At 42.3% G+C, this 18,910-nt stretch overlaps 1 protein-coding gene across 1 annotated transcript in view; it reads left to right on the top strand.

The window, feature by feature from the left end:
- The window catches only part of ccdc175 (coiled-coil domain containing 175), an 81,277-nt gene that overhangs the window by 46,122 nt on the left and 16,245 nt on the right, over nucleotides 1–18,910 (top strand). The window contains exons 9-12 of the mRNA XM_043698439.2: nucleotides 1,385–1,521; nucleotides 3,088–3,198; nucleotides 4,545–4,616; nucleotides 17,682–17,817. Coding sequence (XP_043554374.2) covers nucleotides 1,385–1,521; nucleotides 3,088–3,198; nucleotides 4,545–4,616; nucleotides 17,682–17,817 — 456 coding nt within the window. The remainder of the gene's footprint in view (nucleotides 1–1,384; nucleotides 1,522–3,087; nucleotides 3,199–4,544; nucleotides 4,617–17,681; nucleotides 17,818–18,910) is intronic.

Genomic DNA, 18,910 nt, shown 5'->3' with positions numbered 1-18,910 from the left:
GACTTATACACTTAATGGTAAGGTCCTCTGAAGTGTTGCTGAACAAAGACACCTTCGAGTGCAGGTTCATAGCTCCTTGAAAGTGGAGTCGCAGGTAGATAGGATAGTGAAGAAGGTGTTTGGTATGCTTTCCTTTATTGGTCAAAGTATTGAGTACAGAAGTTGGGAGGTCAAGTTGCGACTGTACAGGACATTGGTTAGGCCACTGTTGGAATATTGCATACAATTCTGGTCTCCTTCCTATCGGAACGATGTTGTGAAACTTGAAAGGGTTCAGAAAAGTTTTACAAGGATGTTGTCAGGGTTGGAGGATTTAAGCTATAGGGAGAGGCTGAACAGGCTGGGGCTGTTTTCCTGGAGCGTCGGAGGCTAAGGGGTGACCTTATAGAGGTTTACAAAATTATGAGGGGCATGGATAGGATAAATAGATAAAATCTTTTCCCTGGGGTCGGGGAGAACTAGAGGACATAGGTTTAAGTAAGAGGGGAGAGATATAAAAGAAACCTAAAGGGCAACTTTTTCACACAGAGGGTGGTCCGTGTATGGAATGAGCTGCCAGAGGAAGTGGTGGAGGCTGGTACAATTGTAACATTCAAAAAGCATTTGGATGGGTATATAAATAGGAAGGGTTTGGAGGGATATGGGCTGGGTGCTGGCAGGTGGGACTAGATTGGGTTGGGATATCTGGTCGGCATGGACGGGTTGGACCGAAGTGTCTGTTTTCATGCTGTACATCTCTATGACTCTATGACACTAAAAGTTGGAATACAATTGATAGCTACTAGCTCTTCTCAAATATTTTTCTAATTATCTGGTACTCATATGCTAGATCGGAGTTCAAATGATTTTTTTGACAATGAGCACACATGAAACTCAGCAGATGTAGTGGTTAGTGTGATGGTTTGGAATCTGCTCATGTTCTCTACCTGACCATTTAATGTTGGACACTGAAACTGTTTGCAGTGATCCACGTTCAGTGCATTTGGACTTGAGATCTTCCTATTGATATGACTCAGTTACTCATTTGATTAATCCACGAACACATGAATTGTAAAATATTAAAGATTCCTCATGGAATAAAATGGAACTGTACCAATTTATGGTATAACACCAAATTTAGCATTTTTGGAAAAAATGAAATCTAGCTCATATTTTTGCTATTTATTTGAATCCTAAGCAGCCATTTGTAATCTCAAGGAAGTAAGAAGCTGTTATTCTTGTAATTGGGCTTTTAATGAGATTGTATCCTGACATTTGCTATATTTTACATTACAGGATATTTAAACAGAAAATCTTGCTTTAAGGCAATGCATAATTTTGTCAGTCTTTTTGTTTTAGTGATGCACCTTTGTTATCCTTCCTAACAGTATGATATTTTCTACAGACAAAGAAGTCTGCATCGGATGCTCAATTATTGAATCAGGGACTTCTACACACAAGTGATTCACGCCATGAAGCATTGAAGAAAGCAAAAGAATATGAGATAGAAATAAAAGTAAATTTTCAGAATATGAGTCAAAGGTAAGTTTATATAGTACCATAATCCTTGACACAATCTTAAATTTTATTTAAAAAGTGTTTGCTGCAAGAAAAAAGAAGTGTCAATTGTGCCTCAGTTGAGTGCACTCTTACCCTGTGCATGGTTTCTGGGTTCAAGTCTCACTCTAGGACTTGAACACAAAAACCATGGTTGACACTTCAGGACAATGAAGAAGGAATAAAGTGTTCCTTTTTGTGAGCGGTAGTAAATCAAGACCTACCTGCCTGTTCAGCTAGATATATAAGATCGAGTGCACTACTCTGAATGGATGTCAGTTAACTCAGTTGGCTAGAAGCTGTTTTGCAATGCAGAGTGATGTCAATAGTATGGGTTCAATTCCAACACCAACTGAGTTACCATGAAGGACACTCCATCTCAACTTCTCCCTCACCTGAGGCATGATGATCCTCAGGTTAAATCACTGGCAGTCATCTCTCTCTCTATCAAGAGACCAGCCTATAATCCGGTAGGACCATGGAGACGTTACCTTTACTTTACCGTATTGCAGCAGAGCAATGGAATTATCCTGTGTGTCCTGGGCAATATTTATCACTCAATGGGCATCACAAAGCTACATTATCTAGTCATTATTACATACTGTAAACTTTCACAAACAACATGAATTACAAGTATCACATTTTTGACATTACAAAATGACACTTCAAAAAGTGTTTCACTATGTTCACTGTTTTGAGATATTCGGTGGATATGAAAATCATTGTAAAAATACAGATCTTTCTTTCAAAATAGATTACATGCTATGTGAACTAGTAGACCTTTCTTAGCAATGCAGACAAGAACCTGTACAGAAAATAACAAATACTTGAATGTACTGAAAGCTAAATATATTAATTGACAGACCTCTGTTCTTTGTAGGCAGAAAGAACATTTATGTACAATGGGCCTATTTCAACTCAAGAAATATATCAGTTAATTTCTCAGGGCTTGCTTTGACCTGATTTGTTCAAAATTCAAACAGAGTGTAGCAGTTAACTGTCAGTTATCATCAAAATGGTGCATGTTCCATAGCAATGTCAGAATCTACTTCACAGCCAATCAAAACCAATCAAATAGTATAAATGTTAGCAAGTTTTGAGAAGATTTGTAGCTCAGGTTGAGGTTCTGGATGTAGGTTTGCTCGCTGAGCTGGAAGATTCGTTTTCAGAAGCTTAATCACCATACTAGATAACATCATCAGTGAGCCTCCACATGAAGCACTGGTGGTATAGGTCGCTTTCTATTTATGTGTTTACAACCCAAGGAAACCGAAAACATAAATAGAAAGCGGGCCATATCACCAGTGCTTCATCTGGAGGCTCACTGATTATGTTACCTAGTGTGGTGATGACGTGTCTGAAAACAAACCTTCCAATTCAGCGAGCAAACCTATACCCAGAGTATAAATGTTGTTCTCGTTTTATGTTGGTGTGTCTTGTGAATAATCCTGTTGAGTATCATACAAGAAGTTCTGACAGTATGCGTTCTTTTTTAGCAATACCCAATAATTTCCACCAAGCTATTGTATGTCAATGTGTTTAACATTCCAGGTTAGCTGCAGTAAAAGATATGCTTGCTGTGAATGAAGAACATTTGTCACAGATAAGAAAGCAAAACCAAGAACTTGAAGAAAAGATAATGTCTCTTCAAGAGAAGCACAAGTAAGATAGTTTAACATGTACTAAATAACCATGGGATAAAATGTTACTAAATATTCTGTATTTACATGAATTAAATGTGTTGTTCTGCACCATTAATATACATTGAAGTTCTGTTTAAATCTGCAGTTCTGCAAAATTGCTAAGTCTAACCCAAACCAAAAATGTAATTTTCTTAAATGTTCACTATTGAAATGTACATTATCCTGACGTGACCAGAGAGACCTTGCTGATCCTTTGAGTAGAAAGAGGGAAATGGGCAAATGTTTCTTGCTCCTTGTTCTGAAATAGAGACCAACCCTCTCCTTCTCCTTCCCCCTCCCCCTTCCCCTTCCACCCCCTGCCCCCAGCGTAATACTATTGAATGGTGATGGACAATCAATTGGAGAAGTCTTAAAACCACTTACAATCCTGACATGGAAATATGGAGTTCAGTTTGTTGGAGCTGTTGTTCAGTTGTTGGTGGGTCAAAGACCTGGAACTCCCTGCCTAGCCGCATGTGGGGATACCTCCAAATGGGCTGCAACAGTTCAGGAATATAGCTTACCAAGACAAGAATATACCTTCTCAAGACAAGGATGGTAATAAATACTGGCCATCCTTTGAATGACCAAAATAAGTAGCTTGTTCAAGACTCCATATTCACTGAAACATTCAAGAATTATCCCGGGATGAAGGGCGTGTCATATGAGGAGGGATTGAGGATACTGGGTCTGTACTTGATGGAGCTTCGTGGATGTGGAAGGGCCTGTACTGTCTGTCTTCTAATTACCTTTTCACCTTCCAAATTTGAGCCAAATCTCTTGTGCAGATTTATATTTTTATCTGACCATCTGAATTTCCACTGTTTCCAATCTTTTCATAAAGCTGTCAATCAAACACAGGCACTGTAAGTCACATTACCCCTCTTTAATCTTGGCCAAATAAACACACAGGCATTGAAAAACCTATTCAATGAACAATCAGGAAAGATGTCAATCAAACAAAGTTAGTATGCTCCTTTGCAACTGCATAAACTGACCATTGTTGGGCTGAGTCTATTAGTCTTCTTCACGCTGAGAGAAACATTCACAATTAATCTATCTGGTAACTATATCAACATTTGATTTGCTTGGTCTTTTGTATCAGCTACCAGGTAACAGTCTCAAGTCCTCCACTTATCAAAAACCCCAAAGATGAAATTTTCCTTTTGATTAATTTGCATTCCTTATACTTACAGTCCAAACTAGATGGAGCATTTAAATCATTAACCATTTTGATAATGTATTGGAAGTAATTTGACATGAAATACTTTTTCTAATAATTACAGTGAATGTTTAATAAAGTATTAAAATTTTAATTTGGTTTAGGGATACTATGGAGTTTCTGAATGGAGAGTTCCAAAAATACCTGCACAAGTTTGATAAAGAAGAACAACTACGGTAAGATTTAGAAGCACTGTGAGTCACCAAACTACCTGCATATTAACTTTGGCTGGATAAGAAGAGGTATCAGGTTTCACTTCTATACCAATACAATATCTCAACCCCATCGGCAGTAGACCTTCTCCTGGTAGAGGAAGGGAAGAGAGAAACGAAAATGCCCTTTGTGATATTTCTTATCCGAAAAATCCTGGAAATGGGAAAAACCCAAGATGTGAAAACTGTGGCAAGGAACTACTCCATCCAGACTACCATGGGATTGATGTACAGAGGAACACTGATTATCCAAAGGACATGAGCGGGGAGTATTTCATTCGGATCATCGAATTCCGGATATTAGAATGCTGGATAACATAGGTTAGCTGAGCATCCAAACTAGTTTGGCAAGGGAGTGGCAACCAGAGCTACGTATCTGAAAAGGCTAGTTGTAGATGGGGCAGTGACAGGATGTAGTGAATCTATCGGGAAGGTTTTTTTAAATGATGAAACAAAGGGAACAGTTAAAGTGTGTCTGCTTTAAGGCAAGGAGTGTCAGAAATAAGAGTGATGAACTTAGAGCATGGATCGGTACTTGGGACTATGATATTGTGGCCATAACGGAGACGGGGGTTTCACAGGGGCAGGAATGATTGCTAGATGTTCCAGGGTTTAGAATGTTTAAAAAGAACAGGGAGGGTGGAAAGAGAGGAGGGGGTGTAGCATTGCTAATTGAGAGAGTGTATCACAGCTACAGAAATGAAGGTTGTTGAGGAAGTTTTGTCTACTGAGTCAGTATGGGCAGAAGTTAGGAACAGTAAGAGAGCAACCTCCTCATTGGGGGTTTTCTACAGACTCCCTAATAGCAGTAGGGAGATCGAAGAACTCGTAAGCCAGCAGATCTTGGAAAAATGCAGATGTAGCAGGGTTGTTGTTATGGGTGACTTCAACTTTCCAAATATTGACTGGAACCTCCTTAGTGCAGATGGTTTGGATGGAGCCATCTTTGTCAGGTGTGTTCAGGAGGGTTTCCTTACTCAGTTTGTAGACAGACCGATGAGGGGAGAGGCCATTTTGGATTTGGTGCTCAGCAAAGAGCCAGGACAGGTGTCAGATCTCGCGGTGGGAGAAAACTTTGTGACAGTGAACACAAATTTACCATAGCCTTGGAGAGGGAAAGGAGCAGTTACCAAGGGAAGATATTTAATTGGGGAAAAGGAAATTATGATGCTATCAGACAGGAGTTGGGAAGTACAGATTGGGAGCAATTGTTCCACAGAAGGGGGCCCAACAGACATGTTTAAGGAGCAGTTGTTGCAAATGATGCACAAATGTGTTCCTCTGAGACAGGCGAGAAGGGTTAAGATTAAGGAGCCTTGGATGATGAGAACAGAGGAGCTTCTCATCAAAAGGAGGAAAGATCTTACGTAAGGTGGAGGAAGCAAGGATTAGCACAGACCTAGAGGATAACAGGCTTACTAGAAGGGAGCTTAGAAATGGACTGAAGAGAGCCAGGAAGGGGCATGAGAAAGGCTTGGGAGGAAGGATTAGGGAGAACCCAAAGGCATTTTACTCATACGTGAGGATTAAGAGAATGATGAGGGAGAAGGTAGAGCCGATCAGGGATAGCATAGGGAACTTGTGCGTGGAGTCTGAGCAGATCGGGGAAACTCTAAATGAGTTTTTTGCTTCGGTTTTCACTAAGGAAAGGGATCATGTTGAGGAGCTGGGAAACCGGCTTGAACAGGTTAAGATTGATGAAGTTGATGTGCTGGAAATTTTGGCAAACATTAAGATTGATAAGCCCCTGGGGCCAGACCAGATTTATCCGAGGCTGCTCCAGGAATGAGAAAGGAGGTTGCTTAGCCATTGGCGAAGATTTTTGTTTCCTCACTCTCCGGGAGTAGTACTGGAGGATTGGAGGGAGGCGAAGGTTGTTCCTCTTTTCAAGAAGGGTAATAGGGAAATCCCTGGCAATTACAGACCAGTCAGTCTTCTGTCTGTAGTCAGCAAGGTTAGACCATAAGACCATAAGACATAGGAGCGGAAGTAAGGCCATTCGGCCCATCGAGTCCACTCCGCCATTCAACCATGGCTGATGAGCATTTCAACTCCACTTACCCGCATTCTCCCTGTAGCCCTTAATTCTAAGGGATAGGATTTGTGACTACTTGGAAAAGCATAGCATGATTAAAGGCAGTCAGCATGGCTTTGTGAGAGGCAGGTCATGCCTCACAAATCTTATTGAGTTCTTTGAGGAGGTGATGAGACAGGTCGACGAAGGTCAAGCAGTGGATGTGGTATATATGGATTTCAGCAAGGCATTTGCAAGCTTCCTCATAGTAGGCTCATTGATAAGGTCAGGAGGTATGGGATACAGGGAAATTAGGCTGTCTGGATTCAGAATTGGTTGGCTGACAGAAGGCAGAGAGTGATTGTAGATGGAAGGTATTCTGCCTTGAGGTCAGTGGTGAGTGGTATCCTGCAGGGCTCTGTTCTTAGGTCTCTGCTCTTTGTAGTTTTTATAAATGACTTGGATGAGGAGGTTGAGGGGTGGGTTAGTAAATTTGTTGATTACACAAAGGTTGTGGTGCCATCAATTGTATCGAGGGTTACTGCAGTCTGCAGCGTGACATAGACAGGATGCAGAGCTGGGCTGAGAAATGGCAGATGGAGTTCAACCTGGATACATGCGAAGTGATGCGTTTTGGAAGGTCGAACTTGATAGCTGAATATAGGATTAAAGATAGGATTCTTGGCAGTGTGGAGGAACTTGGTGTTCAAATGCATAGATCCCTCAAGTTGATAGGGTTTTTAAGAAAGCATATGGTGTTTTGGCATTCATTAACAGGGGATCGAGTTTAAGAGCCGTGAGGTTTTGCTGCAGCTCTACAAGTCCCTGGTGAGACCACACTTGGAATATTGTGTCCAGTTCTGGCTGCTCTATTATAGGAAAGATACGGAGGCTTTGGAAAGGGTGCAAAGAAGGTTTACTAGGATGCTGCCTGGACTGGAGGGCTTGTCTTACGAAGGGAGGTTGAATAAGCTCAGACTTTTCTCTCTGGAGAGAAGGAGGAAGAGGCATGACCTGATTGAGGTATGCAAGGTAATGAGAGGTATGGATAGAGTCAATAGCCCGAGACATTTCCCCAGGGCAGGACTGACTGACTGACTGAGGGGTTATAGTTTTAAGATATTAGGAGGAAGGTATAGAAGAGATGTCAGAGGTAGGTTCTTTACGCAGAGAGTTGTGAATGCATGGAATGCATTGTTAGCGCTGGTGGTGGACGCAGAGTCATTAGGGATATTTAAGTGACTGCTGGATGAGCAAATGAACAACAGTGAATTGAGTGGTGTGTAGATTAGGTTATTTTATTTTAGATTAGGAATAATCCTTGCAACAACATCATGGGCTGAAGGGTCTGTTCTGTGCTGTACTTTTCTATGTTCTATGTTCTGTCGAGACCTTGCAATCTTGTCGCATATTCTGATATTCAGATAATCAAATGCCAGATGATCAAGGTTCCTCTGTAGATATTAGAAAGTACTAAAGTTGGAGGTTTCAGTAAGAGGCATGATGTTGCCATCCAAGTTAAGCTACAATCAATGCAATCTTCTTTAGTCAGGTTAAGAACACTTGATTGAGAATAGATGGATGGAGAAGAGAGGATAAGACAAATGAGGACAGTGATTGTTCATCTACTGGGAACAGTGGGAAAGGTGGTAATAAAATCAGTGAGAAAGTCAGGAAAAATTAGGTATAAAGTAGATAACATAAGTGTTATTGTACTGGAAGTTCAGCAAGTGAAGAGAATGGGGCAGCAGCCTGCATTGCAAGGATGCAGTAACAAGTGTGCCAGTGGACCCTTGGAAAACACAGAGAGGCACAGCCCTGGGCTTACCTAAGGGGAAATCAAGTCTGGGCTGACAGCAGGAGAGTAAGAAGGCAGAAGAATAATGATGGGTCAGAATTAACTAATTAACGATAAAGGTAGTGTAGAAAAAGAAGACAGCAGTGGAAATTGAAAGAATTAAAACTGGTTCTGTACAATTTTCCATTATTATCCAGTAGATGTCAATTGTCCTTTATCAACCTGCCTTGGGGCACAGCTAGGTCTGGGGCACATGCTGAATACTACAGCTGTCACATTGCAAGTGTCCATAGCCTGTGCTGTATCTAGTGCCTTCAGTCATTTCTTGATATTGCAGAGTGAATCAAATTGGCTGAAGAGAGACAGCTATGATTTGGGCGACCTCAGGAAGAGAGCATACCTGGGTCATCTGGTCGGCCAAAATACTCTTTTTGCTGAGTCTGGACTGGTCTGCACCGTTCCACCTACATGTAACTTAAACTTTAATTAAATGTGTGTCCAGCTTACATAAATACTCCAGCTCTAACACTAAATTCAGTTTTCAATAATTAGTCATAGTTTAGTTATATGTAATGATCAAACATGCAAAGTATTGATATTATGGTCTATTTAATTATGCTCAATAAGTCACCAGTATCACAACACACAGGCCTTTTTAGCTGCATTTCTGCTAAACTGGTCATTTGGCCTTGAAAATAAATAAATGCTGGAGAAGAACTGCTTTTATGACTCATTTGATTAAGGGACAAATGTAAAGGTACTTTAAAGTGGAACTGCTTTAGGTTTGATTCCACACAGTTTTATGATTTAAATTGGCTTGATTTTTAACTTAGTGTTTTAAGAAGAAACATTTAATTTTTTTTAAAATATGTAGCCCAAATATGTAAACATTATATTGGAATTCAGTTCTGGAAGCAATCTCTCATGACTTGTATTTTGAAATCTGTCTTCTAATAGTATTTTGCTACCTATATCAAACACTTTAAGTTAACTAGACAGTGATCTCTTATAAGGGGCAAGTACAGCACAGTGATGAGATTTGTTAATGGGAATATGGAATGATCTTAATGAGAAAACTTGTTAAACATGTAAACCTACCCCCACAAAACATCTTCCTGAAGAACAAAAAAAAAGTTCTGTCCTTTCAATGTGACTGACACTTCAGGGAACATCAGGAGATAAAGAAAATGTTATTAGCCTTCTAACCATCAGCCTTAGGAAACCAAATAAAAATGGGCCTCAAAACATCTAACTATTCATCTGCTGTTCATGCATTGTCAAGACAGTCAGAGCTCAGGAACACCATTGATCAAATGCTGAGGTAGTGGCTAGCAAGAGCTAGTAAGCAGAAACTTAATCAGTCTGGCTCACAGCAAGAGGAAAAGAGAAAGAAGAAAAACTTCAGTCAACAGAACAGACAAGAGATACACACCCAGTCAGTCAGAATTCACATGCTAGTTTTCCTTAATTAACTAGCTGTTTTTATTAAATATCTTACACTTACGGCTTTTGGCTCAGATCAAGTCTAGTTTCTGAGTTGAAAGTCATTAGAGTCATTAGAGATCAAAGATGGACCGATGTATAAACATCTGGGTAACGGGGGAAAAACACGCCCAATGTCACCCTCACCCTGATGGCCACCTTTGTGTGTGGCTGCATCAAGCTGTGCGTGGATCCTACATACTGAGGTTCTACCTGTCCCCGGTGTTGCAAAGGATGGGCCTGGCCTCGCTGCTGCAGAACTCTCCGAGTAGTTGGACTGTTCCATATCACCTGTCCTTCGTGGAGAAGTTTATGAAGAAAAACACCTTTGACCACAAGTCCATCAGGAAGTGGTCAGCATGTAGTGCCCTTGAGACCCTTCGGGAAAAGGAGAGGGCGGATCCTATCGAGCGGTTCCCTGAGCAGACTGTCAAAACCATTTGGCAGAATGCCTCATCGCCAGAACTTTCCAACAAGCACCAAGACATGGCTTGGCTGGTGGTGAGAAGGGCTCTGCCTGTGAGATCCTTTATACAGGCCCAGACTCTCTGCCGTACTGCACGCTGCCCTCGAAGCGGCTGCAGGGGGGACGAGACTATCACACACCTCCTTCTGGAATGTGCCTATGCAGAAGTCTGGAGAGGAATGCAGTGGTGTTTGTTGAGGTTCGTCCCGAGCAGCGCCGTGACGCAGGAGTCCGTGCTGTACAGTCTGTTCCCCGGATGCACACCGAGACAAACATCAACTGTGACTGGAGTATCATCTACTCGGTGAAAGACGCTCTTTGGGCGGTCCGAAATCTGTTGATCTTCCAGCTGAAGAAGTTGACCCCGACTGAGTGCTGCAGACTGGCACATTCCAAGGTCCAGGACTACGTGTTGAGGGACGCATTGAAGCTTGGGGAAGCTGCCGCCAAGGCGCGGTGGTGAAAGACCACCGTGTAACATCTGCCTGCCAAAGAACAAGGGGGCCACTCAGTTATTTGGGCTCTGCTCACACCTCAGCAGAAGAGCTGGATAGTAAATGTACAGACTTGTATATAGGAAAAATAAATGTCGATGTCTGTATGTAAAGCAATGTAATGTGTGCACAAGAATGGCATGACTAATTGTAAAGAGATCCAAATAATTTTATAAATAAAGTATATTTTTGAAATAAAAAGAAATTATTTATTGCAAGCAGGAAATAATTCAGCATAGCCATCTGGAGTGTAAAGCAATGCAGACATCTTCCCTTGAAGGTGATGGAAGTAAACAGGGGTGAGGGCCTCCTTTGTATCCTGTCTGTGACGTCTCTGTTAATTCCCCCAGTACAGTGAAGCTGTGTTGTTACAATCTATAAGTACAACTCCCATGTCCTGATGGCTGAGGTCCTCACCTTTCTGGGAAGGTATGTTCAGTTGGAAGGAGGTAGCACCGACGTTTAAGATCCTTTTGGAATATGGACCAGCAAGCGCCGAGTCAAGGTGACCCTGAAGGTGGCCACTAGTGAGAACATCCTTCACTCACCTTCCACCTTCACAATTGGAGAGAGTCATGGTTATTTCTGGTCTTCGGGCAGCCCAGAGCATGCTGAACCAGCAGGAGATTAGGACACATGGCCACTGACTGCAGGAATTGCAAACAGGAGGGACACCTGACTACAAACTGTAAGGAAACTGAGTGCTGGAAAATGTGCTGCAGGTCAACTGTACAACTCCTGCCCAAGATGGGGGCCACATACCCTCGAATGTCGAAAAGTGGCACTGCAAACAGTGGTTCCCAAAAGGACAGTAAGGTACCATCCTCCGATAAAGCAACTGAGGAAATGGTCAGTCAGAAGGAGGGCAAGGCTGGTGAAAAAGGACAGGAGGACACTGCAGGGAGGGATCTCAGACTCCACCTACACTTGAAAATACTGGAGTCACTGGAGGAGGAGGAGGCGGAAACAGACAGATGAGCAGGGCAGGTAGAGGGTGGTGAGGAGAAACCTCAATGAAAAATTATAGACCAGGTAGAGCTACCACAGGCTCACAACACAGTGAAAAAAGGGAACCGCAGCAAGGACACACCAGCAGCCTCTCCTCCATCAAAGACATATATGAGGAGGGCCATAGGTAAATGAACAGGCAAAGTAGCAAGGTGGGGAAGAAGATAAGATCCCCCAGCCCCAAAAGCCTGGACATCACGAGGGGCCCAATGAAATCCCACATCACAACATGGGGATCTATGATGTACCCACTGGAGCACAGCTCCGGCAGTTGAGACCAGCGATGCTTTAGGCCAGGATCAGAGTTTAACAACAGCTCCATCTAGTTCAGAGCATGACACTGCATCTGATCTTCCTGGCTATTCATTGGAGTTCTGAAGGATCTTGATTGGGTAGAGGCTTGACAGGATGTTTCTCCTTCTGGTACAATCTAGAACTAAGAAGTGTAGTTTCAGAATTAAAAGGGTCACTCATGTAACATGGAGATGTGGAACAATTTCTTCTCCCAAAGTCTTTTGAATTATCAGGTACATAATTGGAAAAATTTATCTATATTTCCATTGATTAGCAATCTGCCTTTAAACTTGAAGTCATGCAAAAAGAGTGTTAAATTCCTCGTTAGCACAGTCGTAAAGTTGGCACAACAGGTATAAGTTAGCAACAAAACCTGCATAGTTACTGCCTTTGCTGTTTGATTTCGTGTATCGCTGGACATCGGAGTGCATCTGGGAAAATTAACAAACAGTGAAATTCATAACTAATCTTGGAGGAACTGTTGGGTGAAGTTCACAGCACAGAATCAGATAAGTTAATTGTCGTTTTAAGTCTGTCCAAGAGAAAGGCTGCAGTTGTGAGTATAGTTGATTCTTTCTTGATTATATGTTTTTGGAGATAAGTCTCTTGATTAAACTTAAAATATAAGCCATAGCTATTAATTTAACCTGGGGCAGTGTTTGTAGAGGAATAAGACGGTGTTATTTTCTGGGTCTGTAGATTGTGAAGGAGCAAAAATGGCCTTTGCAGTGATATGTACTTTTTGTCAGATGTGGGAGTTTAAAGAGAGTTTAAGTGTTACTGTGGATTATATATGCCATAAATGCTGTTGGATGCGAATCTTATCAGATCAAGTGGATCGGTTGGAGAGACAGATAGAAGCGATGAGGAATTTGCAACAGCAACAGTACGTGATGGATGGCAGTTATAGGAAGGGGGGAAAATTTTAAATACAATCACATAGATGGGTTAACTCCAGGAAGGGTAAGAGAGGTAGGCATCTAATACAGGAGTCTTTTGTGGATATACCCATTTCAAACAGGTATGCTGTTTTGGAAATTGTAGGGGGTGATGGATTCTCAGGGGAACGTAGCACAAACAGCCAAGTTTCTGGTATTGAGACTGGCTCTAATGCAACGAGGGGTACGCCGGCTTCCAAGAGATCAATTGTGTTAGGGGATTCTGTAGTCAGAGGTACAGACAGACGTTTCTGTGGCCAGCAGAGAGAAAGCAGAATGGTGTGTTGTTTCCCTGGTGCCAGGATCAAGGATGTCTCAGAGAGGGTGCAGAATGTTCTCACGGGGGAGAGGGGCGAACAAGAGGTCATTGTGCATATTGGAACCAATGACATTGGAAGGGAAAAGGTTGAGACTCTGAAGGGACATTACAGAGAGTTAGGCAGAAATTTAAAAGGAGGTCCTCAAGGGTAGTAATATCTGGATTACTCCCAGTGCTATGAGATAGAGAGGGCAGGAATAGGAGGATAGAGCAGATGAATGCATGGCTGAGGAGCTGGTGTAGGGGAGAAGGATTCACATTTTTGGGCCATTGGAATTTCTTCTGGGGTAGAAGTGAGCTGTACAAGAAGGACGGATTGCACCTAAATTGGAAGGGGACTAATATACTGGCAGGGAAATTTGCTAGAAATGCTTGGGAGGATTTAAACTAGTAAGGGGGGGGGGGACCCAGGGAGATGGGAGGGGTGGGACCCAGGGAGATAGTGAGGAAAGAGATCGATCTGAGACGGGTACAGCTGAGAACAGAAGTGAGTCAAACAGTCAGGGCAGGCAGGGACAAGGTAGGACTAATAAATTAAACTGCATTTATTTCAATTCAAGGGGCCTAACAGGGAAGGCAGATGAACTCAGGGCATGGTTAAGAACATGGGACTGGGATATCATAGCAATTACGGAAACATGGCTCAGGGCTGGGCAGGACTGGCAGCTTAATGTTCCAGGATACAAATGCTACAGGAAGGATAGAAAGGGAGGCAAGAGAGGAGGGGGAGTGGTATTTTTGATAAGGGATAGCATTACAGCTGTGCTGAGGGAGGATATTTCCGTAAATACATCCAGGGAAGTTATTTGGATAGAACTGAGAATTAAGAAAGGGATGATAACCTTACTGGGATTGTATTATAGACCCCCCAGTAGTCAGAGAGAAATTGAGAAACAAACTTGTAAGGAGATCTCAGCCATCTGTAAGAATAATAGGGTAGTTATGGTAGGGGATTTTAACTTTCCAAACATCGACTGGGACTGCCATAGTGTTAAAGGTTTAGATGGAGAGGAATTTCTTAAGTGTGTACAAGACAATTTTATGATTCAGTATGTGGATATACCTACTAGAGAAGGTGCAAAACTTGACCTACTCTTGGGAAATAAGGCAGGGCAGGTGACCGAGGTGTCAGTGGGGGAGCACTTTGGGGCCAGCGACGATAATTCTATTCGTTTTAAAATAGTAATGGAAAAGGATAGACCAGATCTAAAACTTGAAGTTCTAAATTGGAGAAAGGCCAATTTTGACGGTATTAGGCGAGAACTTTCGAAAGCTGATTGGAGGCAGATGTTCGCAGGTAAAGGGATGGCTGGAAAATGGGAAGCCTTCAGAAATGAGATAACAAGAATCCAGAGAAAGTATATTCCTTTCAGGGTGAAAGGGAAGGCTGGTAGGTAAAGGGAATGCTGGATGACTACAGAAGTTGAGGGTTTGGTTAAGAAAAAGAAGGAAGCATATGTCAGGTATAGACAGGATAGATCGAGTGAATCCTTAGAAGAGTGTAAAGAAAGTAGGAGTATACTTAAGAGGAAATTAAGAGGGCAAAACGGGGACATGAGATAGCTTTGGCAAATAGAATTAAGGAGAATCCAAAGGGTTTTTACAAATATGTTAAGGACAAAAGGGTAACTAGGGAGAGAATAGGGCCCCTCAAAGATCAGCAAGGCGGCCTTTGTGTGGAGCCACAGAAAATGGGGGAGGTACTAAATGAATATTTTGCATCAGTATTTACTGTGGAAAAGGATATGGAAGATATAGACTGTAGGGAAATAGATGGTAACATCTTGCAAAATGTCCAGATTACAGAGGAGGAAGTGCTGGATGTCTTGAAATGGTTAGAAGTGGATAAATCCCCAGGACCTGATCAGGTATATCCAAGAACTCTGTGGGAAGCTAGAGAAGTGATTGCTGGGCCTCTTGCTGAGATATTTGTATCATCGATAGTCACAGGTGAGGTGCCGGAAAACTGGAGGTTGGCAAACGTGATACCACGCGATAAAGACAAGCCAGGGAACTATAGACCGGTGAACCTGACCTCGGTGGTGGGCAAGTTGTTTGAGGGAATCCTCAGGGACAGAATGTACATGTATTTGGAAAGGCAAGGACTGATTCGGGATAGTCAACATGGCTTTGTGCGTGGGAAATCCACACACAAACTTGATTAAGTTTTTTGAAGAAGTAACAAAGAATATTGATGAGGGCAGAGCGGTAGATGTGATCTATATGGACTTCAGTAAGGCGTCGGCAAGGTTCCCCATGGGAGACTGATTAGCAAGGTTAGATCTCATGGAATACAAGGAGAACTAGCCATTTGGATACAGAACTGGCTCAAAGGTGGAAGACAGAGGGTGGTGGTGGAGGGTTGTTTTTCAGACTGGAGGCCTGTGACCATGGAGTGCCACAAGGATCGGTGCTGGGCCCTCTACTTTTTGTCATTTATATAAATGATTTGGATGCGAGCATAAGAGGTACAGTTAGTAAGTTTGCAGATGACACCAAAATTGGAGGTGTAGTGGACAGCGAAGAGGATTACCTCAGATTACAACAGATGGGCCGATGGACTGAGAAGTGGCAGATAGAGTTTAATTCAGATAAATGTGAGGTGCTGCATTTTGGGAAAGCAAATCTTAGCAGGACTTATACACTTAATGGTAAGGTCCTCTGAAGTGTAGCTAAACAAAGACACCTTCGAGTGCAGGTTCATAGCTCCTTGAAAGTGGAGTCGCAGGTAGATGGGATAGTGAAGAAGATGTTTGGTATGCTTTCCTTTATTGGTCAGAGTATTGAGTGTAGGAGTTGGGAGGTCATGTTGCGGCTGTACAGGACATTGGTCAGGCCACTGTTGGAATATTGCACGCAGTTCTGATCTCCTTCCTATCGGAAAGATGTTGTGAAACTTGAAAGGGTTCAGAAGAGATTTACAAGGATGTTGCCAAGGTTGGAGGATCTGAGCTATAGGGAGAGGCTGAACAGGCTGGAGCCGTTTTCCCTGGAACGTCGGAGGCTGAGGGCTGACCTTATAGAGGTTTACAAAATTATGAGGGGCATGAATAGGATAAATAGACAAAGTATTTTCTCTGGGATCGAGGAGTCCAGAACTAGAGGGCATAGGTTTAGGGTGAGAGGGGAAAGATATAAAAGAGACCTAAGGGGCAACTTTTTCACACAGAGGGTGGTACGTGTATGGAATGAGCTGCCAGAGGATGTGGTGGAGGCTGGTACAATTGCAACATTTAAGAGGCTTTGGGTATATGAATAGGAAGGGTTTGGAGGGATATGGGCCGGGTGCTGGCAAGTGGGACTAGATTGGGTTGGGATATCTGGTTGGCATGGACGGGTTGGACCGAAGGGTCTGTTTCCATGCTGTACATCTCTATGACTCTATGATAAAAGCTTTTTTTTTCCCCAGAGTAACTGAAACAAATCTTTACACACAAATAATGCTCCTTTCCCTAAATGTACCTTCCAAAGACTATTGAGATCACAACTAATGTGTTTCACAACTTTATGTGTGCGTAAAGTTAAATGATATTAATCAGATAGCTGCAATCTCTTTGGAGATTCCATGGTCATTTTCAAAGAATTCATTTGCTTAGTGATTTCAAACTTTCCTTACTCCCAATTAACTACACGCTACTTTGTTGGCAATTTAAAAACTGTGTTCTCTCATATTCAGTCTCCTCTTTCACCATCTGTCCTTGTTGCCCGTCCTTTTCTTCACTACCCCCAGTTGCCTCCAAACCCCGTTGCTACCTCCTTCTCCCACTCCTTCCATCCTCTCTCTCTCACCTCTTGAAATCTTCCTCGCTTCCCCTCTGCAGTCTGCCTGTCATGTCTTTGCAGCATCTTTCTCCAACCCTTGCAGCTCCCCTTCCCTCCCTCAGAATCTGCAATTGCCCTTACCTGCCCTCTCCGCAGCCTTATCCCAACCCCTTTGCATTCTGTTTCCTCCTCCCTCCGCAACCTCCTTGCCTTCCAGCAGGTGGCCCCACAGCAGATTCCTTTGGCACTGGCAGATGGAACCACCAGGTAAAAACCAGCCCATGGCCTCGCCTTGGGGATAAAAAATTAGGATGTATCTGCATAATTGTGTATAAATTCACATTGAGAGGAATAATTGAATAATGTAGGTTTAATTATTTAATTTAAGGAAAATACAATAGTGTGACGTCTTATTGAAGTATCGTTTACATTATCTTTTATGTTTAACAAATAGAGAAGCCCTCCGACATAAAAGGGAAGAGATATCAAAGGATATTATGCACATCAAAGCAACTACTGAGGATTACCTAACCCATTTGAGTATGCGTATGAAAACCTTGAAGAAGAAACGTGAAGAATTGCTTCCAGAAGTATGGGTCGCTATTTTTCTTTTATTTATTCATGAGATAAGAAACTTCTGATATTTTTTGCAGTTTGAGAAGGTGGAGTTGAGTTGAACTGCTGTAGTTCATATGGTGAAAGTACTCCCATAGTGCTGTTTAGTATTGAGTTCAAGCATTCTGACATGGGCTGGCATGGTGGCTCAGTGGTTCGCACTGCTGCCTCACAGTGCCAGGGACCCAGGCTTGATTCCAGCCTTGGGCAACTATCTGTGTGGAGTTTGCACATTTCCTCCGTGTCTGCGTGGGTTTCCTCCGGGTGCTCCGGTTGCCTCCTACAGTCCAAAGATATGCAGGTCAGGTGAATTGGCCATACTAAATTGCCATAATGTTAGGTTCATTAGTCAGGGGTAAATGTAGGTGAATGGGTCTGGGTGGGTTACTCTTCGGATGATTGATATGGACCTCTTGAGCCGAAGGGCCTGTTTCCACACTGTAGGGTATCTAATCTAATCAACAACAATGCAGAATGGTGATATATTTCTGACTTATGAAGTGTGGAACTTGGAAATGGGCATGGGAGTGTCTGCTATCTTTATACTTCTAGGTAGTAGAGGTAATTACTTTAGGAGAAGCTTTAGTGAGTTATTGCAATATATCTTGTACATGGTACAGATTGCAAGTAATGGTGGAGCTACTCTCAGCCAGACAAGTGGAGGAAATTCCATTGTCCACCTGACCTGGTCTTATTGAGGGTGATGAAAAGATTTTGAGGAGTCCATAGAGGAGTCAACTGCTGCAGAATACTCAATCCCAGCGTCAACATTCATGAAGCTATTACAGTTATGTTTCTAATGAGTAATAACCCTAATGCTGTTACATTAGAATTTGGATGATGGTGATGATGTTTAATGTCAAGAAAAAGAGTTTTGGCACTTTCTTATTGGAGATGATCATTGTCTGGCATTTGTGGTGCAATATTATTACCACTTATTTGACTTGAATATTATTTAGATTTTGTTGCATGCATGAAAGGACCACTCCATTACCTGAAGAACTGTGAATTAAACTGAACTGAATACAATGGATTCATAACTGATGAGCATCCCCATTCCTAACCTTA

The sequence above is a fragment of the Chiloscyllium plagiosum genome, unplaced genomic scaffold, assembly GCF_037043375.1.
Source record: "Chiloscyllium plagiosum isolate Xiang-an unplaced genomic scaffold, Cpla_swu_hap1 HiC_scaffold_8, whole genome shotgun sequence".
In the NCBI taxonomy this organism is placed as follows: Eukaryota; Metazoa; Chordata; class Chondrichthyes; order Orectolobiformes; family Hemiscylliidae; genus Chiloscyllium; species Chiloscyllium plagiosum.
The sequence above is the reverse complement of the archived record's forward strand: the minus strand, read 5'-3'. Positions and strand labels throughout refer to the sequence as shown.